This window comes from Eptatretus burgeri, chromosome 16 (assembly GCF_056783735.1).
Source record: "Eptatretus burgeri isolate ZD-2024b chromosome 16, Ebu_testis_v1, whole genome shotgun sequence".
Taxonomy (NCBI): Eukaryota; Metazoa; Chordata; class Myxini; order Myxiniformes; family Myxinidae; genus Eptatretus; species Eptatretus burgeri.
Genome location: NC_140976.1, coordinates 18999103 through 19022579, shown reverse-complemented (window position 1 = coordinate 19022579; position 23477 = coordinate 18999103). Strand labels below are relative to the sequence as shown.

Sequence of the window (23477 nt, the reverse complement as noted above, 5' to 3'; positions counted from 1 at the left end):
CGATTTCGATGAAACTTGGTGGGTAGGTTCATACCATGACCTAGTTGTGTACAAATGAGAACCGTCGCTATGGACACCACCGTTGCCGAGCAACGGGACTTTTAAATTTTGAAAAATCATAAAAACATTATTTTTTCTAAAATCAAAAATCGGGCCACGAGCGACTGTGGGCAGTACATTCAGCCATATTGTCAAAAATTTCCAGCCGAATCCTATGAAAACTGTCAGAGAAGATAGACTTTGAATGAAGCCTGGTCGAAAACAATAAAAAAACGAAGTTTGTTATATCTCAGAGACTATGAGTCAGATATACATGAAACTGGTATGGTAGGTTCATGGTATGTCCCAGTTATGTGTGAGAAAGAACCATTGCTATGGACCCCTCCGTTGCCTAGCAACGGCCGAAAAACTTCAAAATGTGGGGGTATTTTAATGAAAAAACAATCTGCAGCAATAACCCTTGAAGCTAGAATAATGAATTTTCTTGTGCTTAATCCTCAGGTCATTCCCCATCGAATGGGCCCATTGCGTTAGGTTCTATTGGGTAGGTGACTACGCATGTCCGCCTACCGGCTTGTATACATATGTATATGTTTTTACATATATATATATATATATATATATGTATATATATATATATATATATATATATATATATATATATATATATATATATATATATTATACACACACATGTGTCGATATACAGGGTGAGTCAGAAGTAGCGCCCAATTTCTGTCAGTTGACTGTTTGTTTGCCATTTGTATTACAGTGTACATGAAGGTAGAAATAAATGAATGACATGTTAATCTAACCATTTATTCAAGAAAAAATTATGACAGAACTGTACCAAGCTGTTTTACTTGCAATTTTCAAAGTGCCCTCCCTCGCGATCGATGCACAATTGCAGCCGAGCAGGCACAGAGCGGCACACATGTCTGCAGAGTTCGATATCAATTTCCTCATTCTTTGCAGTGATTTGAGCCTTCAATTCCTGAATGGTACGAGGCTTTTCACGACAAACTAGGTCTTTCATGAGCCCCCAAAGAAAGAAATCTGGAGGTGTAAGGTCTGGGGAGCGAGCCGGCCACTTGATTGGACCGCAGCGGCCGATCCACTTTCTGGGAACGTTTTCATCAAGCCACTGACGAACATAACGTCCATAATGAGGTGGAGCTCCATGATGCTGGAAATAACAGTCCTGATCTTGTACCCTGGGCCAAAAGAAGGTTTGCAGCATATCCAGGTTAATTTCTGCAGTGACAGGTCCCTCAAAGAAAAAGCGTCCAATTATCCCTAATGGAGATATGGCTGCCCAAACTCTCACTCCAGGTAAATTTACCTCCTTCTCAACTGTCACTCTTGGGCTATTCGCAGCCCAGTAGACACAATTGTGTCTGTTAATTGTGCCATTAAGCTTAAAACATGCCTCATCTGGCCACCAGATGTTGTCTGGCATTGTGTCCTCTTTGTGAAGTTTAGCTAAGAACTCTTCGCAAAATTGAAGATGGCGGTCGTCATCTCCATCATGAAGGGCATGCAGTAAGCGTGGAATGTAAGGTTTCCATTATTTTTGGCGAAGGATACGGATAACACTTGATTGGCTCACTTCCAACTCTGCAGATAAACGGCGAGTTGACTTTTGCGGACTTTGTTCCAGTCTTCTGATGGCTTCTTCAGCCTTAGCTACATTCATTGCCGTTTTCGGACGACCGGACTTCTTTGCAGTGGCTACCGACCCTGTTGCTTCAAATTTCTCGACAATCAAACGTATGTTTCTTCCCTGAGGTGGGTTAATATCGAATTCCTGTGCCAAACGGCGTGGCGCCATCGTTGGTTGTTCATAACATTTGCAGTAATGTTTCACGGCCGCAATGCGTTGATTCATTGAAAGGTAATTCATGGTTCAATTTGGTGCAAATTCAGTAACTTTCCAAACTCGCAGCAATAACCTGCAAAACAAAATCAAAAATAAATAAATTACGAAAATTAATAATAATCTGCAAGACAATTATTAACAACATGACTTCCAAGGAAGAATCTGACAGCTGAAAAAACAGAAATCTGGCACTACTTTTGACTCACCCTGTATATATATATATATATATATATATATATATATATATATATATATGTGTGTGTGTGTGTGTGTGTGTGTGTGTGTGTGTACATATATATTGTTGGGAATTCGCGCCCGCCGGCGTGCGATCGGCCACGTGACTCGAATTGCGGCACGTCCCCCACCGGACGGACAATTCTGTCATGACCCTCCGGGAACTATCGCCCGCAGCCAGTCACGGGTGGGCCTTTCGACCTCACTGCAATCGTGCCAATCGGCCACCCGCGGAGGATAGAGTTGTTCGCCAAACTCGACCTACCTAAGTACCCACGCTGATGGTAGACCGGCGATCGTACCTCGCCGCAGGCCGACTCCGGACACGAACCGCTTAAGCGGTCCGTTCCGTGCTATCGGGATAACCGAGCGGTGTTATCGTCGGCCTCGACGGTTCCGATTAATTATCCAGCGTTTTAAGCCCACGACGAACGAACCCTTTACGTGGAGCAAGATGGAGATTCAACTAAAGAAAAGACGAAGCGAAACGGGAAAACAGTTCAACATAATGCACATTTATTCCGCGGCACACGGAGAGCACACATATACAGCCAAACAGAATGCACATATATCAAATGCAACAAAAGAAACAATGACGCAGAGATACTACCAACTAAGACCGACACACGGCAACACTTAAACAGTTTTACTTCACCAGACTGGCGCCGACACACATTTTATTTACTCAAAAGCAAAGGAAAGAAGCCACCCTCATAGGCAAGGGGGCAGACGGGCCCGTAGGCCAATGTGCGTGCGGGACCTGAAGGAGCGGTCAGGCCCGCGAGACCGGGGGGGGGGGGTCCTACCCGCGTCCTGGTGATGAGCCGCAAATGTGGCTGCGCGGCGGTGCCCCGACTTCGTGCTCCTTCGCGGCTTTCGTTGGCACCGCTTGGAGTGGGGTGGGAACGGGGCCCCCTTTTTGCACTATCTCAGCGCGGGGGAAAGGGGGGGGATTGTTGATGCCCTGGGGGAAGGAGAATGGTTGGCTGGCTTGGGTCCCGCGACGAGCGATCCCACCGCGACCTCGTCGCCGACCGCCGTCTTTCCTGTCTTGGACCCGAGCTCCTTGGACTCTTGCCCCAATTCTCCTCAGCCGACTGCAGAAAACCACCTTGACGCCTTCGCCTCCCGACTCCACTCCGCTCCTCTCTCCAACCCGACTTGACTGCCTCGCAACAACTCCAACCAAAAACGAACTCTCTGCGCAACAACTCTCCTCATTCGCCTCACGCTCGCCGTTTTTTAGGCCGGCAGAAGAAAACAATATGCAAATATCCGGATCAGGATCTCCTCGAGGGCGGAGCCACGCTCGCCGATTGGACAGAGGAAAAGGGGCGTGAATCTCCCCTGATCCTAGAATTTGCATATCTCGATTCCAGACAGAGGCGCCTGGAGGCGGGGCCAAGCCGCCCCACGCTTCCTTATTGGACGGATCAGAAGTGGGCGTGTAGCATTCCTGATCCGAATTATCCTCGGAAAGGCTATTTGCACTCGCGGCTTGGCGCGTGTCTTGTACGAGCCCAGGACAGCCCGACGCTCGGTGCTCACAGGTGGTGCGGGAATGGCCGTAGAAGGAGGGAGGTGAAGGTGGTGCAGGGTTTCCGGTGGTGGCCAATGGCCATGGTGCCGTTTGGAATGGCGGTGATGCGATGTTTGTGGGAACGAGTTGTGAAGGTAAAGGTCGTGGCTGTTGGCGTTGTTGTTGTTGTTGTCTGACGGTTGGAGCGTGGTTGGTTCAAAATAAAGATACAGTGGTACCTCTACTTACGAATGTCTCTACATACGAATGTTTCAGGTTACGAAGCGCCTGAACGGGAAAATATTGCCTCTAGTTACGAAGGCGTTTCAGGATACGAAGTCAAAAATACAGTACAGTACGCGCTGCTTTTCGCTGCTCCCAGAGTTTCCCGAACGTAAACAAACTTGTAGCTGCTCTGCCATTGGCTATCGCCTAAAATCTGCCTGGCAACCCTTTGCGTATGCGTGTATCCCAGCATGCTCTTCGTGTCCCCGTCCCGCTCTGTAAATATAGTTATACTGTATACAGTCTATGGTCCCGCTACGAAGTGCTCGGACAGTGTTACAGTACAGTACGCGTGTGGATTACAGTAACTTTTATTCACAATGGACCCCAAGAAAGCAATGAAGAAAAGTGGACAAGGAGAAAAGAAGAAGAAGAGAGTTTTTCTGGCCATACAAACAAAGCAAGAGATAATAGAAAGGTATGAAAAGGGGATGCGTTTGATTGATCTCGCAAAAGAATATGGCCGTAATATATCTACGATCGGCACGATAATAAAACAAAAGGAAGCCCTAAAAGCTACGGCTCCTTCCAAAGGCCTCTCTGTCATTTCCAAGAGGAGGTCAGCAGTGAACGATGAGATGGAGAGGTTGTTACTCGTGTGGATAAAGGAGAAAGAGATCGCTGGTGACACAGTGAGAGAGGCCATAATTTGCGCAAAGGCAACCGCCATCTTCACTGACCTCGTGAAGGAGGATACAGGCGAGGGAAATTCGGCGCAAGGACTACACCAGGAGTTTAAGGCATCGCGTGGGTGGTTCAAGAAGTTTAAAAGGAGGACTGGACTTCACTCTGTTCTTCGCCTTGGCGAAATTATTTCGCTGGGAAAGGGCATGGGTCTTGAGGTGGATGACGAGGACATCAACGAGCTGATTCAGGAGCACAACGAGGAGCTTTCGCCGAAGGAGCTGCAGGAATTGGAGGTGATGCAACACACCGCGGTGCAGGAGGAGTTCAAAGAGGACGAGGAGGAGGAGGAGGAGGCAGCCATTATTCCATCAGCCCAAATCAAAGACATTTTAGGAAAATTCCATGAAGTCTCGGAATTTGTTGAAAAGAATCACCCGGAAAAAGTGTTCACAAGTCGGGCTATCGCGCACTATGACGATGTCTGCCTCGTGCATTTCCGACGGATTGTTAAAAGCCGGCAAAAGCAGACGTCATTGGATCAATTATTCACGAAACGCGACGCAAAAAACACTGCTGATAAGGACCAGTAAACAAAGAGGCCAAAAAGTAACAAGAATAGCAGTTAAAAGGTAAATGAATATTTTTATTATTTCCTTTATTCTTTGTTTTTTACATTATGTGCCTCTCGTTTTATGTTTATTGTGCGGTAATCTAATTTTAACATGTATTTGTTTCATGTTCTGATGCATTTTTATGATTTATTAAAAAAAATGTCCGAATTTTGCGGGGCTTGGAACGGATTAGCGCATTTACATTCAAAAGGCGTCTCTACTTACGAAGGTTTCAGGTTACGAAACTACTCCCAGAACGAATTAAATTCGTAAGTAGAGGTACTACTGTACAACAGAAAAACGGCTATCTAAAAGCATCGCAGCCCGGATGGATCACATAAATTCCCTCTATACAACGGGTTTGGGCTAACTACACAGGTACTTAAGAGATACCTCACCTACGGGACCTGAATGGTGGTTTGCGAATTTCCACAACCGTAACAATATATATATATATACAGTAGACTAGGCGTAAGTCGTCACCATCGGGACTTAGAAATGTGACGACTTACGCGTATGTGAACATTCATGATGACTGTGGGGTGAAGGATGAAGTCGCGCGTGGCCTGGACACATATGTGTGAGAGCCGGCTATTGTACCGAAAGGAAAACACAATCCTCGAGGCATAGGTGGGGGTGAGTTGGTGAGTTGGAAAGTGATCAAGCAAAGATGGAATTCATGAATCAGTTTGTCAAAAGTAAAGATAATGAACAACTCTGTAGGACAACTCGTATACCATCGGTGATGGTATGGTGACAAATTACATGACACACAATCATTGTGGTGATGATTACCACTCAATGCCTATGTGTAAGTGAGTGCGGTAATGTACAAAACAAGCCAATATAAAACCATGATCGGACTTCAACACTAAGCTCGATCGATCCTTTACTTCTTCGCGAAGTAATCCGTTATGTTTGACTGCCTCAAACTCTTGGGCATCTGGTGCATGAGAAAGGATTCAAACCGGTCATTGTATTACATGATGTTGGCTGGGCAATCCTCCACCGAAAGACAGTATCGGCCGAATATTTGGCCGAATCGGCCGAAACCGAATATTTGACTGAGCCGACATTTGCCGAAACCAGATGATGAGCGCGTCATCGACATCTTCAAAAGACACACATTTCACACTTCCCACCGGCCTCACGATCTTCTACACTTGTCCAAATATCTTGCCCTTATTCTTCAAGATATCGTTCAATGTCTGCCGTTTGATGTCCAACTTCTCAGCTATGTCTGTTTTCTTCATCAGTGGATTTGCCTCGCAAAACTGGATAATGTCGTATTTTTCTTGGTAGGTTTTAGTTGTAAGCTTACGCTTTGTCGCCATTGTCCTGCCTGCAGTGCGATAAACGTGTGTACGCAGTTATAAATAGCCTATCACTGGCGGTGTACACCAATGAGTGAGCATCACGATTCCATGAAATCGGGCTTCTCATGAGGCAGCAGTTCCGTGTGACGAGTTAGGAGTTGTAATTTACTTGAGTTTCCATTACGTGGGAATGGACAACATATGACGACTTAAACGAAGTGACGACTTAAAGATGACGACTTACAGAGGGATGACCCTTTATTCAAAGGGATTTTACATGAGATAAATTCGGGACTTTTTGACGCTGCCGACTTAGGCGAAGTGACGAGTTACACGCTGCCGACTTACACCTTGTCTACTGTATATTTATATATGTATATATATATATATACATATATATATATATATATATATACATATATATATATATATATATATATATATATATATACATATATATATATATATATATATATATATATATATATATATATATATATATATATATATATATATATATATATATATACACATAAACAGATGTTTGGTACGACAGAACTTTAATATGGATACAAACAAACACGACATATTAGTGACCGAAGCTTTCGTGCTGCACTCTTCACAGGTCGTCTGGTATGTTATCAGGCTCATTCTAACCAATGATTCACTGACTCACTGATATTAAAGATTGGTACTTTCCGGATGACTTGGAAAGCTGAAATTTTGCATGCCGATGGATATTGAAGCCTTTACACAGGAAAAAAAAATCACAGAATCATTGGAAAGTGTTCATAAATGAAAAAATAATTGAAAAAAAAAGAAAGAAAATAAATAAATGGAAAAAAACAAATGCAGGTTAGTGACCCGAGACAATGGGGAAGCACGGTTAATTGTTGCTTTCGATGTGTAAGCATACCCCGCTCGTATATACATCCACATATATGTATATATATGTATATATATATATATGTATATGTATATATATGTATATGTATATATATATATATATATATATATATATATATATATATATATATATATATATATATATATATATATATACATATTGTTGTATACTTGCCGCGAGGGAAGCTCTGTGGTGCACTCCGGAAGCAAACTTCGATCACCCGGTCCTTCGGCTGCCAGGCACAGATAACTCCACACACTGGCAGGTTGCTAAGAAACCAGAAATGCCGATTGGCTCCACATCACAGGCACTAGCAGACACACACTTGAGACAACCAGAGATACCCTGAAAGAAGAGAAGCAGTTGAGGTGGAAGCGAAGTCGTACCTGGCGTGGTCGATGGACCAACACAACCCAATCACTTAGGAGGGGGCAAGAAGGAAGAAAAGTGGGGTATCTGCAGTGAGTGAGTGGGGACATGCAAATATGCTGTAATGAGGTGTAGAGGAAGAAGTGAAAATGTGAGTTAGTGGGGAATTGGAGAAACAAAGGAAAGAAAAGAATGTGTGAGAGGACAGACTTAACGTGAGTGGATGAGGTAATATGCCTGGTGTTGACTTAATGGTTCGGGTGGTTGACTTTGGATCCGAGGGTCCTGAGTTCAAATCCTGCACAGCTGTTGAATTAATACCAGGTGGGGTTAACTCGGCCTGTCATCTTTCCGAGGTCGGCAAAATGAATGCCAGCTTGCTGGTATACTGTGTCGGAGTGGCGACTCATCCAGGATTGCACCCAATAGCCAAGGAGACTGCTTAAAAAGCAACAACGCTCTGCACAGAGTATGGTCCCAATCTCCTCTCCTAATGAGGTAATCTGCAAATGTAATGAGTATTCGCTGCTGAGTGCATCTTTTGACATTTTACTTTTGTTGTGGGATTGTGATGGAACGACAGCAAAAGATATGACGCTAAACCAGAAGAGGATTGTTGTGTCGTTTCGTGGCATCATAATGTGGTGTCATTCTTCAGTGTTCTTCTTCTTCTTCTTCTTCTTCTTCTTCTTCTTCTTCTTCTTCTTCATCCACCACAATCCCACAACAAAAGTAAAATGCCAAAAGATGTCGTGATGGTAATCCATGAGGATCGTGGTGTCACATTGTGGCATCGTAATGTGGTGCCATTCTTACCTTTTTTGGTTGTTTTTTTTGAGATTCATCCCTCTGGTTTTACATTTTTCTTGAAATGTTTTTTTTCTTGTTGTATTTACATATACACATAAATGAAGACCTATGCCTGTTACTGCACATCCTCGTGGATATCTATGCCCGTTTGAAATATATCTTAGGTTTCATTTTGTTGATGTTATCAATTTTGAAGGGTGCAAGCCAACTTAATATGCATTTTGTTCCATGGAACTTTAACGCAGGAGAAGGCCATTCGCCATATCAAGGCATAACAAAGTTGCCAACTTATTGTTGTTTGTTCATGATCGAATCCTTTTAAAAATCTCTGTCAAATAAGAAAAGAGCACCGCCATTTAAAAAGTATTTGGTATGACTTGGCCAGGGTTCGAGCTGCCAATCTTCCAGACTCAGAGCAGCTCTAACCTTCACACAACTAATTTTGGTTGAACTCAATTTCCCTTTTGTCCGACAACCTCTTCCACAGAACTTAACTCACTGCCACTAGATATATTGACAGTTTTGGCTTAGGCTGACTCCATTGGTAATCACAAGGTTGGACCTGACATTACACTGGCAAGCTACTTCCTCCAACTAAAGTCACCATGTCTTGGTTCTGGTTGAAGCTTCTTGTCGATTTTGTAACAGCATAAAAGCTTCATCCTTCATAAAGCCTACATTTAAAATGAATAATCATGTGAAGGCAGAGGTTAGTTTGGAACCTTAAATCATTCACAACTGCTTCAAGGAATCGTTTTTCTTTTTCTCTTCCTTTTTCCCATCTCTTCTCTTGGGGAACATTTCCGAAGAGGCGGTGCGAGGACATTTACACGCACCTCGTCATCGCTTCTGGGAACGCATGACAGCCACCGCATTCTCAAACCTCCAGCACATTATCTATTTATGTGTTACATCTCTATTCCAGCATGCATGGGATACAAACGTCATGGCCCTGCGTGAGCTGGAGAAATTCAAAGTCACAGATGCGCTGTGCAGATATGATAGGGAATTTGTATCCAGTTTGTCTGCATATCAGGTAATGATCTCGCATGCTCCGACTGTCGAGGCAGTCACATATCAAGATACACTATACCTTTGAAAAACTCCATAACCTAATTGTATTTTCGGGTTGAAGCACCAATATCAATTGTGGAAACAAAGTATGGCAGGAAAGATTGTTTGACAATCCTCGGCAGGGCATTTTTGTTGCGTGGACAGTGTCCAGAAGCTGGGGAGGGGGGTTGGAACTATTTTTGGTGTTGAGATTTTGTAACGATCGAATACATTCGACATTTTCAAAGGTATAAAAATTAGTTTTATGTAAATCGCTGCCGTTTTCCTATATAGTCATAAAAAAGAACCCTAGTGGCAAACATAGGCAAACAGGACATCCCCTCCTCAAGGTACGAGACCACGCCTGGAGTGGGTCCATGGTAAGTCATGGCTTTGTTGTTAGGATCACAGTAGACATAAGTTTGAATAGTCTTGGTTGATATGAACTGATGAAAATGCATGCGTCCATCTCTCAGTGTTCCTTGGGTGTGGTCCATGGTAGTGCCCCATTGAGATCTTTTCATTTTCTCCATATATCTCTCATGATGTCATGGTTGCAGAGTTTGTGATATGTTTCTTGGCTGACAAACAATGGACTGTTAAGCATACAATGTTTATGAAAGGAGCTGAGGAAATTTGTTTACTTCAGCCACAAAGTGCTTCAGGTCTGGCAATCTGGCACGTGAGCTCGCACGGTCTGTGCTGCAGGCCTGAAAGCCATGATGCTGTACCATTCCCTCCATTGTCACCAAACCATGACGTATTCGTCCTTTATAGCCTGTGGGAACAAATGTAAAAATTCCCATCTATCGAGAAAGATACACCATGTTGTGGTAATCACTGAATCACAACCTTTCTACATTCGATTTACCAATACCTCGTCAGATAAGTGTGATTCTACGATAAGAAGAAACGTGTTCCTGAAGCAGTTGCCTGCGCATGGAATATACTGAAAGGTTTTCCATTGCTTTTTCCAACAAAAATCCCGGCTGGGAATTTGAAATTTTGCCAGAGTATCGGCACGTCATGATGTCCTCTTTTTGTAAAAAATAATAAAAATAAAAAAATCATGGAATATTTATATTTAACATCCACAATCGGTGGTCATGGATATGTCTGCGTTTGAAGGAATTCCTCCATAGTGACATGCTTTTCAGTGTCTCGTATGCCATAGTTATTATATGCGAGACCTCAAGAAGCTAAACAGATGAGCTGGTGTGAGATCCATATCTGGAACAGGAAAGAAAAGGCTTGATAAGTTGGAGTCAGACTGCAATGATGACAAGGAACCTACCAGACTTTTTGAGACATCGGCATCTTTCTGATGACAGGAGAGAGAGAGAGAGAGAGAGAGAGAGAGAGAGAGAGAGAGAGAGAGAGAGAGAGAGAGAGAGAGAGAGAGAGATATATATATATATATATATATATATATATATATATATATATATATATATATATATATATATATATATATATATATATATATAGAGATGGATGGATGCTGTATCGAGCAGCTGTAGAAAAGAACAGAAAGTGGTCTCACTTCGACCTTGACATTCAGTCCCAGTCAGTCTCACATATGTAATCTGTTAGTTTGGAAGATAGTATGATTAAATAGCCTGTCTCCTGCATAGTGGGAGATGGGGTTTTGCAATCGCTTCTGTGTGTATTTGTCTGCCTGTCTGTCTGTGCAGCAACTTTTTTTTTTTTTTTACCATTTGAGCTTTTGTCATCAAATTTTCAACAAAGCTTTATTATGAGAAAATGGAGAACACAAATGAATAATTTGGTCAAAAGGGCAAAAGATAGCGTCACATAAAATCGTCAATTTTCATCCAATTGAAATGAAATTTTAAGAAATTACACATTGGGTCACTGAATTAATTAAAAAATGAAAAGCTGGAAGCCGTTGTTTTTTTTTTTTTAGATCAAAAGGTCAAGTTTGTATCACATCATCAATATTCATCCGATTGACCTAAAATCTTAAGAATTTGCATATTGGGTCACTGAATTGGTTCACTAATTAAAAGCTGGAAGCCGATTATATGTTTTTAGATCAAAAGGTCAAAGGTCAAGGTCACATAAAATCATCAATTTTTATCCATCCATCTATTGGGACCATACTCTGTGCAGAGCATTGTTGCGGCCCAAGCAGTCTCCTTGGCTATTGGGCACAATCCTGGACAGGTCGCCACTCCGACACAGTATACCAGCAAGTTGGCAATCATTTTGCCGACCTCAGAAGGATGACAGGCTGAGTCAACACCACATGGTATTAATTCAACAGCCGAGTGGGATTTGAACTCAGGATCCTAGGATCCCAGGGAAGTTAACTTTATTCTGGCAGGGCACTGTAGATCATTCTGGTGGTGATTAAAAGGGGAGAAAAAAAAGATGAGGAACAAACAAGATCTTTGTTTTCATTCGTAGATTTTGTAAAGAAGAAGCTCAGGTGTAGGCAACTCGATGATTAAGGTGATTTGCTCTTGTGAATGTTTTTTGATCATTTGGTCACAGTTGGATGTGAACCAAGGCCACATCTGCTCATCTGAAAATTTTCCAATCCCTCATTTGACATTGCTTCCTCATCTGCTTACTATGCGAGTTTCATATGTTGTCATATTAATGGCTATCAACTTGTTACCTGCAATGGATCACATTATGCCTAGTGATGGCTTCATGGTTAGTGTGGTAAGCTTGAGATTCGAGTTGAGATCTGAGGATCCTGAGTTCAGATCCTGAGTTCAAATCCCCTAACCATTAAGCCAACACCAGGCAATTTCAAAGCAGATATGGATGGGCTTTGCATTTGCAGATGCTTTCCAGTTTTTGTGTTTTTATCTGTGGTCATCTTTTGGGGGAAAAAGTACATTTCCTTGAGCTCCAAGATTTTTTTGTTTTTTTTAAATACCTGTCCTGGGAAGACCAGATTTACAAGCTGGCTTTTAAACCAGGGGTTGACGGTTTAGTCTGCCAAGTCCTCTATTGGCACCCATTGGGTTGGCACAGCATTTGTATGCAGTGCAATGGTGTGTGCTGCTCTCCACTATGGGTCATGGTCCTTATATTCCCATCTTGTATTTTCTCAATGCCCCTGGCATCAACAGTGTTACTCACAAGTTGTTCAATGCAGCAGCTCTTAATCCACGGCACAGGGAATGTGATCTATCCATCCATACATCGGCACCATACTCTGTGCAGAGCATTGGTGCTGCCTAAGCAGTCTCCTTGGCTATTGGACACAATCCTGGACGGGTCACTACTCCAACGCAGGATACCAGTAAGCTGGCACTCATTTTGCTGACCTCAGAAGGATGACAGGCAGTCAACCCCTCCTGGTATAAATTCAACAGCCAAGTGGGATTTCAACTCAGGATCCTCGGATCTCAAGCCCACCACCCTAACCATGAAGCCAACACCAGGCATAATGTGATCCATTACAGGTAACAAGTTTATAGTCTTTAATATGACAACATAGGAAACATCTCACATAGTAAGCAGATGAGGAAGCAATGTCAAATGAGGGATTGGAAAATTTTCAGATGAGCAGATGTGGCATTAGTTCACATGCAACTGTGACTAAATGATCAAAAAACATTCACAAGAGCAAATCACCTTAATCATCGAGTTGCCTACACCTGCGCTTTTTCTTTACAAAATCTACGAATGAAAACAAAGATATGCCTCATCTTTTTTTTCTCCCCTTTTAATCACCACCAGAATGATCGACAGTGCCCTGCAGGAATAAAATTAACTTCCCTGATTGTAAACAAATTATTTCAACAACACATCATGCGAACACAATCAAATCCATCCACCCATTGGGACCATACTCTGTGCAGAGCTTTGGTGCTGCCTAAGCAGTCTCCTTGGCGATTGGGCACAATCCACAATTGACAGGTCACCACTCAAACACAGGATACCAGCATGCTGGCAATCATTTTGCCAACCTCAGAAGGATGACAGGAAAAGTCAACCCCACCTGGTATTAATTCAACTGCCAAGGGGGATTTGAACTCAGGATCCTCGGATCCCAAGCGCACTACCCTAACCATTAAGACGATACCAGGCAAACAATCAAATGGATGACATATATTAGGATCTGTCAGCAGGTCGTTGGGCATCATACAGTACTTAAACCTGCGAAGGCATCGAATCGATATTCTGTGTGACATCCTGATCCAGATTTTTCTCAATGTGGAGTACATTTTGTTGCAGCTCCTGTGTATTACTTAGCAGAGGTCAGCTTTTCAATGTTCCCAGACGAGTTTGATAACGTTGATGTCAGACCTCTGCCGGGCCAGGGCAAAAGGTTTCAGCCCATTCTATATCTTCCGTGGCGGAGGTGGTTCTTAACGTGCGGAATGCGGCACAATCCTACTGCTGTAAATGTGTTCGAGACTGCAAAATGCCTTGTTGGTAAAGAAGAAACTTTCTTCCCACTAAACCCGCAAGGCATTTTATAGGATGTAAGACTTTCCTGTATGGAGATGGTACCATATATGCCATACAGACAGGGCAGAGAACCAGCTCTGCCCTTGGAAGATGCGGAATGGAGTGCAGCTTCTTATCCAGGCTCCACAGTCCTGACATGAACTTCATCGAACTCGTTCGGGAACATGGATCGCAAGCTGTGGAAAAGCCGACCTCTGCCAAGTAGTACACAAGAGCTGCAACAAAATCTACTCCAAATTTGGAAAAGTCTGGATCAGGCTGTCATACAGAACATCATTGATCAAAGGCCTTCACGGGTTCAAGCACCGTTTGGTACCAAAGCACATGCTTATACCAGATACTAATACGTATGTGTATTCCATTGTGTTTGTATCACAGATGGTTAAAATAAAGTTTATTTACAATCAGGGATGCTCATTTTATTCTGACAGTGCACTGTACACAATTGACATGCGATTAAAAAAAAGAATAGAAATAAAATATTTGTCTTGCTTGTGAACAATTTTGAGCTCACCTGGACTTTAGTCAGGTGAGCTTATGCAGTCGAGCAGTGTTTGGAGGTGAGTGAGTCAGTCAGTCCGTAAACACTTCAGTTATTATCGCTTTAATTAAACAAACAATTTTGATGAAATTTGGCCACAAACATCATATCCGATGCCGAAGGAAGGTATATTGACCGCATCAAAATATGTGCTCATTTAAAGGAGTCTTGGGGGCAGGGGGATTTAATGCCCCAAAATAGGTATTTGCTCTCTTTTCCGAAACTACACACATTATTTTGATGAAACTTGACCGCAACCTTCATGACCCGTGATGTACCAAAGCTCGTTCACGGCATTAAAAAAAAATCAGGGTCTCAAGGGGTCTGCGGGGGGGTTTGATTGACTGTTGCTTCTGATAAAGGTGAGCTTCAGGGTGCGCATTCCTATTTTTAATTGCTTGTGCTGAGAAATTGAGGCATGTCAAGTCAAACCAGAAGCAGGATTTTCAGAAAATGAAAACTTGGAAACCATCGTGAGGTTGTGAAAATAAAAACGAAAACAAATAGGTTGCCCGACGGCCACTTGAAGAGTAAGTTTTACTGGAGGTTTTGTGCAGCTCAGCAGTTGTTCACTCTCGCCTTAACATATTTTGAAGATTTGTAAAATGTTAACAAACAAGTTTAACGGATCCTCAATTTTAAAACCAACTGTTATGCGATCACAGATTCTCATTGACAGAAATAACCAGGTAAAAGTCTTTTGACTTTACAAATTAACCAACACCGATGCAGTCCTTCCTCTCAAAAGGTATTTGAGATTTTTGGCCATTTTGGAGAGTTGTATTGAAGAGAATGGAACACTACATCCGACAATATGAAAAATTAAAACAATTGAGGATTGTTAACAAGTGCAAGCAAATGTAGCAACCTGAAAGTACCAAAATGTAACAATAATCATGTAAATATTTCCTTATTACCTGGAATTCCCCAAAATAACCCCCCCTCCAAAAATATTGAATAAAGATTTTAGCGAGGCAGCAAGGTGGGCGAAAGGACTCTTACTGGAGCAATGTAGGTCATGTTGTGTTTCTGCGCAAGTAGACGCGCTGCGCCTTCATTTCCATCGATAACCACCGTGAAGAACCCAGAATCCCCTCTGCTGAAGGGCAGAGGCAGCAGCAGAAAGAAAAATATGGGGAGGCAGCACAGAGATCCAGGATGATCCATTTATCAGGTCCCTGTATGGTCGGGGAGACACCGGCACAAACAAGGAAGCTCCGTGAAACATCTGCGAAGGAGGGGGGGGGGTAGCGATGCTTCAACAAAAACAAATGCACAGTTGTGGGACCTTCGGAACACAGACAGTTTGCTTCGAGTTGGAGACCAAGGCCACCAGAGAGATTAAAACACATTACACCTTGGGTTTTGAGGTGAGTGATCTTTGAAGTCACGAGCCTGGTGGCACGGATAATCCCAAAGCCCTTCGCAAACTCTCTTCATTAAACAGTACAATCCTGCATATAAGTATCCTTAATCAGACCCAAGAGCACAGCAACACATACGATCTTTGACCAAGTGCTGGCTCACATAAAGTGAGCTAATTTGGATGAATTATTCAGGGGGAAAAAAAAAAATGTAGCACTCCAATTTATGCAGGATAAGATATTCCAAATAGTTTATTCCCACAGTTCCACTACGTTTTAGTACTGGTAACTCACAAGCTGGAGGGAAGGATAGTCACGTGACTAACTGGAGTTGGTTCATTAGTTTGGTTCATTGACAGGAAGTGAGGTTATCCTCGTGCTGCAAAGCCAGATGCAGCTTGAACTTGCAATTGCTGTCTTTTGGAGCCAGTGAATCGAGTACGTACATGGAACACTCAAATACAGCGGTTATGCGAGTGCTTTCAAACAGCCGTGAATGTTGTGGCCATTGGTTACACTTTATAGATAACAAACCGTGGTGAACCAAGTGTAATGTGGCATCTCTTCTGCCATTTGAAGTCACCACATAAACCAATGTGGCACACAGTTAGGGAATGCAATAGACAGATCATCACGTGCTGCCTCATTGTGGTGTCCAAGTTCCTATTCTTCTAACAGTCATGTCAACAACAAGATCAACAGCAATAAGGTTCAACATACTCTACAAAATGAAAACCTTTTGGTAACCAGGATAAAATTAGAACAATAAAATTGAGTATTCTATTAATGTTGAGGCTGACAGGGCAACCGAGGAGGTATGGATGCACACTCATCTCTGAGTAGTCTACCCAGGGATCATATTGTTGCGAATTCGTGCCTGCCGGCGTGTGATCGGCCGCTCGACTCGAATGGCGGCCGCCTTGCCCACCGGAACGGACAATTCTGTCTTGACCCTCCGGGAACTATCGCCCGGAGCCAGTCACAGGTGGGTCTTTCGGCCTCACCACGATCGTGCCAATCGGCCACCCGCATAGGATAGGGTTGTTCGCCAAACTCGACCTACCTAAGTACCCATGCGGATGGTAAAGCGGGCGATCGTACCTCGCCGCAGGTCGACTCCGGACACGAACCGCTTAAGCGGTCCGTTCCGTGCTATCGGGATAACCGAGCGGTGTTATCGTCGGCCTCGACGGTTCCGATTAATTATCGGGCGTATTAAGCCCACTACGAACCCTTTACGTGAAGCAGGATGGAGAGTCAATAAAGAAAAGGACGCAGCGAAACGGGGAACAATTCAACATAATGCACATTTATTACCCAGCCGACGAAAAGCACACATATACAGTCAAACAGCCAGAATGCACATATATCAATTTAAAACAAAAACAACAATGCAGAGCTATGACCGAATACGTGAACACACGGCAACACTTATACAGTTTTACTTCACAGATGGCGCCGATACACATTTACTCAAAAGCAAAGGAAAGAAGCCACCCTCATAGGCAAGGGGGCAGACGGGCCCGTAGGCCAATGTGCGCGCGGGACCTGAAGGAGTGGTCAGGTCCGCGAGACCGGGTGGGTCCTACCCGCGTCCTCGTGACGAGCCGCAAATGTGGCTTCCCGGAGGTGCCCCGACTTCGTGCTCCTTCGCGAGTTTCGTTGGCACCGCTTGGAGTGGGGTGGGAACGGGGCCTCCTTGTTGCACTATCTCAGCGCGGGGGAAAGGGGGGGATTGTTGATGCCCTGGGGGAAGGAGAATGGTTGGCTGGCTTGGGTCCCGCGACGAGCGATCCCACCGCGACCTCGTCGCCGACCGCCGTCTTCCCTGCCTCGGACCCGAGCTCCTTGGCCTCCTCCCACAATTCTCCTCAGCCGACTGCAGAAACCACCTTGACGCCTTCGCCTCCCGACTCCACTCCGCTCTCCAACCCGACTTGACTGCCAAAACTCTCTGCTTCCAAAACTCTTTGCTTTTCTGCCACGAAACTCTCTCCCTTCAAAACTCTCCACCTTCAAAACTCTTCCAAACTGACTCTTTTCTTCCCTGCCATGCGCTCGGCGTTTTATAGGCCGGCAGGAGAACCCATATGCAAATTTCCGGATCAGGATGAGCTCGGGGGCGGAGCCACGCTCGCCCATTGGACGGAGGAAAAGGGGCGTGAACCTCCCCTGATCCTAGAATTTGCATATTTCGATTTCACACGGTCGTGCCTGGAGGCGGGGCCAAGCCGCTCCGCGCTTGCTGATTGGACGGATGAGAAGTGGGCGTGTAGCATTCTTGATCAAAATTTTCCATCGGAAGGCCGCTGTTTGCACTCACGGCTTGGTGCGTATCGCTTGAACGAGCCCAAGACAGCCCGATGCTCAGGGTTCACAGGTGATGCGGGAATGGCCATAGAAGGAGAGAGGTGAGGGTGGTGGAGCGTTTATCAGTGGTGGTTTGATGGTTATGGCGGTGGATTCAAAATAAAGATAGAACAGAAAAACGCCTAACTCAAAGCGTCACAGCCCGAATGAATCACATAAATTCCCTCTAAACAACGGGTTTGGGGCTAACTACACATGTACTTAAGAGATATCTCACCTACGGGACCTGAATGGTGGTTTGCGAATTTCCACAGCCGTAACAATACCTTGACCAAGCTAGAAATTGACACACTGGTGCTTCACAGGCAGGGCAATTCATCAAATTGTGCGCTGTCCCTCGGATGGACGTCAAACTGGTCATCTCATCCGCCATCATTAGTTGGTGTCCTTCGTGAAGACTAAGGTGAGCTATTTTACCCCGACACACTGAACAAATCCCAAAATCCTTACCTACCTTGCATGGGGCACTGCATCAACAGCATCGCCACACCACTGCAAGAAGTGATGCAAGCACCCCAGTCGTGTGCTGCATGTGGACAAAATAACTATAAATGTTCACACCAACTTCTCCAAAACATTCAGAAGTGGGTTCCTAACTTTTGGGAATGCAGACAACCGAGCTCAAAAATGGAACGCTCAATGCGACGGACATTTTTCGAATTGCTTTAAGCTGAGCTGATGCCACCTTTCCAAGCACAGAAAGCCATCTCAAATAAATTCAAACCACCTGAAGTCGACCAATTGTCTCCAAATTGTCACAATACCATCTCGAATGAGCACGAGCTTTACCTGCAAGCTCAGAATCATGGGTAACGGCAAGACATTCAATGTGAAAGTGTTGTTGCTTTACAATTTGTCAATCCCAAGCGTGAATTCAAAGCAAAGGTGAAGGCATGACCGGGCAGTTTCAATTATTTGGAGCATAGAGAGACCTTGTTGTTTCAAGTACTGCTCACAAAGATGAAGCAAAACAAAAACTTTGCATCGTTGCCATTCATTTGTTTTTTGTTTGTTGGTTTGCAGTGATGTTCAAGCCCCCCCTTCCCCAAAATAAAATCTCAGCTCCCATGAACATTGAGTACCAAGCCTTCAACAAGCATAAAAGGTCAGAAAACCTTGCAATAATAAAATATAACACCAAACAGCCACGATGTATGTATTGTCACAATGGAAACTTTGGTGCTCTTGCAAAGGCGATGATCAGGTGGTTCAGCCAGGTTGAAATGCGATCTTTAAGGAGGTGTTGAAGTTGCTATGGTAAAGCATTTCATGTTCTCAGCTTGACAAATCCACTCACCAGCACCAGCTGAGGTGCAACGGCAGAAAACTCCATTCAAAGGCAATACGGGGCTTGTTCCCAGCATCAGTAGATTCGTAAATTGTTCAATAAGATATTCGTTTTGAACAGTTCAACACAATTTTTTTCTCTGCTCTTTCCGTGCTTTGTCCCCCACCGCCACATACCCCTCACCAGGTATCTGCAGGGTGCACGTGGTCCACCAGCACCCTTGTTGTGGTGAAACTCCCAAAACCCAGTATCTCTGCTCACCTCACTAATTAATGCCTCTTTTCTCCCTCCTGTGGAACCAAGTTCCACAGTCTCTTCAATCTCATTCCTCCGTCAAGGTTATCAAGACAGCTGCTCATCACCATCAATACCATATCAGATAACCCCCTCCTCCCCATCCAAAACCATGATATTTTCTACCTCTGTCAACTCCCCCAGGAAACCCACCTCTTTCTCAATTCTCAGTTTTTCCTTCCTGAGAGTTTACTCATGGATCCATCTTGACCACCCTCCCCTACCCCTTATTCTTCCCCACATTCCTGATTTGTACAAGTCCCCCTCGATTCCGTCCCTCTACCCTGCTGTTGGTGTGTTTCGCCTTCTATTTTTATGATTCCTTTTGTTCTGTTACATCTTGATCTGTTCAGCGTTCTCGCTCCTTCTCGAGCCTCAACTTTATATCTCCACCAAAAAGAAAGCAGGGCTTGCCTTTTCCACCACTGGAGCTCCATGAATAAACCAACACCCTGGTATGCCGTGACTCCAAATGAGACACAGTTATGGACAGAGCACTGTCGCTCATGATCGAGCTATCTGTTTGTGTGGGTTTAACAGGAGAAGCATTCTTCCAAATCTGAATGCTCACGATGGAGTTATCCATTGCAGGGACCTTGGCTGCAGCAACACATTAGAGTTTCATAATCCTCACAAAGGAGTAGTGCTTAGCTGGAGAGGGATCTTATATGGTCTTTAAAATCTACCAAAGGAGCTAGCCCTTGCAGGGGCCTTTACCTGGGAGCTGCCACAACATTCCGTTTAACTACACATCAATTTCCCCACACGGAAATCTATAACCCATCTTTACAGGTTGTCCCGAGTACCCAAGCAACGAGTATTTCGACGACATTCCAGCTGCAGTTGCGTGCTGACACATGGTACTATTCTGATTCCGATGTACGTGTACCCTACTCTGCTGGAGCGTCGGTGCTGCCGAAGCAGTTTCTTGGCAAGAGTTATGCAGGGTCGCTTGCCATTGCCTTGTCAGCAGTAGTTTGAGCAGGAATTTGTCATTTGTTCATGGTGCTGGCGATAGCTCGCATACTCTTCAGGAAAGACACAGTGGGCGCTTTAACGTCCACAAAATAATTCCAGCAGACGGGACGCTCAGTTGAACATCCATCCAAGGGATGGCATGCTGTCTGTGAAACACCAGCTGAGCCGAGATTCTAACCGAAGATAGACAGCTTAGAGGCAAGAGTGCGTACCTTTAGACCATCCTAACAGCCCCATGAATGATACCACAAGTTACCCATTAAACAAGCATTGCTAAATAAGAAATCGATTCGCGACAATCATGAACTAGGTTAGCAAACCTACCTTTCACGGAGGCAGGGCGAAAAAAAACCATCAGTTTCGGAAGATTATTTCGATAAAGTTCGTTTTACCTAATCGGTCAGGTCCACGGAGTCTAATTATACCAAGAAATTTCAGCGAACACTCATCTCTTGCGGAAGTTTACTGGGAATGCCTGAAACCTGTTTGGTGGGTTGGATACTCAACATCGAACATGTCATCACAAGTTTTCAGCACCAAGCACAAATTGAAAATGAGAGGGGTGGGCTCACATATCGTTATGGTTGTGCAAACAACTCCGATCTAAATGTGAAAGTCTGCAGCACGTATTATAACTTATCAATAATTATAATAACTAGAAGGGCACTCAGTAGAGCATGTAGCTCCGCCATGTTGACCAGTTTATGTTTTGTATCCCACTGATAGGCTGGATCTGGATTTGGAACTGAACTAAAATTTAATCGGCTTCTTCTTGTCAACTATCCAACTCATCCACCAAGTTTTGTCCGAATCCATCCGTAACTTTTTGATACATTGTGCTATGTATTATTTTAGCGCTATTGCTCAATGGTGAAGAATCACTGAAAAAAAACATTTTCGGATCCAGATCCGGATCTTCACCAAATTTGTATCAATTCTCCCTTGTTACACACACAATCTGTTCAACAAGTTTTGTCCGATTCCGTCCACAACCTTTTGAGATTTCGTTTTATATATCGTTTTTGGCTCTATCTCTTAATGGTATGCCTGGTGTTGGTTTAACGGTTAGGGTGGCAGGATTTGTATCTAAGTGGTTGTGAGTTCAAATCCCGCTTTGCTGTTGAATTAATACCAGGTGTCACATACCCAAGCTCTCCACCAACTTTCATCCAAATCCATCGACAACTTTTTGAGATAGTTTGTTAACAAACAGACAGACAGACAGACAGACATACAGAGGTGAAAACATAACCTCCATCCATCTTCGGTGGCAGAGGTAATAATTTGTTACACATACACTGTTGCAAAATGACGTCTTCAAACTTCAAGGAGAAACACTGTGGATGTGCGAGGAAGAGTGCCAGGTCTTCTTATTTTGCAATTTTGCGCATTTCCGATGATTTATCATCCTTGGGGGCATCATTATTATGCAAAAAAGAAGCAGCAAAATTGCAAAGTTTTCATGTTTTTTTTCAACCCAACACATTTGTCAACAGCTTACTGTGGAATTGCAATGAATGTGTTTCCGAAGAGATGACTTTCGAAATGACATGTGAATGCCAACGAGGAATTTCGTACTTGCACTGTGTGTGTGTGTGTGTGTGTGTGTGTGTGTGTGTTTGTTTTCAATGACTCGGTTCTGCTCACCGGGCACTTTTACCTGCCGTTCCAGGCGAAAAATCTGTCATTCAATTGGTCTTTCAAAATTTTTTTTCATCATTTGGATGAAAGAATGGCAATTTGAAAATGGTTAACTATAATATTATGTTGTTGTGTTCCTGAATGCAAATGCGACTTGCAGAAATACCGGTATACGAATGCAAGAAATGTCCGTGAATGAGACAAATATGCCGATTTCCTAAAATTTCCGATTAATACAAGCTAATGGTAGCAGTGGATATTAAAAAATAAATAAATAAACAAATAAATAAATATATTAATAAATGCCAAAACGTGACAAAATTAACCAGCTTCATTGAGCCTCCTCTGCAGGAAACCTGGTGGGAGTGACGGTTTAGTCGCTGACAACCTGACCATGAAGCAGGTTAGTGCAGGTTTACATAGGTACCTGTAGCAAGTCACAGATCTAATCTGGCCTCACCTGATCTGACCTGACAATATCGCTTCACGGTGGGGTGTGACAGTCGGAATTCAAAAGGGAGAAAATGTAAAAAATTTTTTTATCGCTGATCCACACAGAATACCCCATAATGACAAAGTGAAAACATGTTTTTCGATTTTTTCCAAATTAATTCACAATGAAAAGCTGAAACGTCTTGTGTCAATAAGTATTAAACCCCCTGAGTCAATATTTTGTAAAAGCGCCAATGGCAGCGATTACAGTTTCAAAACTTCTTGGGAATGTCTGCATCAGCTTTGCACATCTGGATTTGGGGATTTTTTTCCCAATTCTTCCTTGCATAAAACCTGAAAACCCACTCTGTTGGAGTCCCTCCTGTGCTGCTGCCCTCCGCAGCACAGCTCACCAGATGATGGGATTGGGGCAAAACCTTTGGGACCCCAATTCCTTATTAACAGGAGGAAAACCACAGGGTAAACCTCCAGGGTCAGATTGTA

At 43.7% G+C, this 23477-nt stretch overlaps 1 protein-coding gene across 2 annotated transcripts in view; it reads right to left on the bottom strand.

Moving 5' to 3' along the window:
• The window catches only part of LOC147010638 (PC3-like endoprotease variant B), a 278472-nt gene extending 257091 nt beyond the window's left edge, over positions 1 to 21381 (bottom strand). For both annotated transcript variants that reach the window (XM_085859874.1, XM_085859875.1), the window contains exons 1-2: positions 21225 to 21381; positions 15609 to 15784 (exon numbers count right to left, since the gene is read on the bottom strand). In XM_085859874.1, the coding sequence (XP_085716000.1) occupies positions 15609 to 15773 (165 nt within the window). In that variant the 5' untranslated portion in view covers positions 15774 to 15784; positions 21225 to 21381. The remainder of the gene's footprint in view (positions 1 to 15608; positions 15785 to 21224) is intronic.
• Positions 21382 to 23477: the final 2096 nt, after the last annotated feature.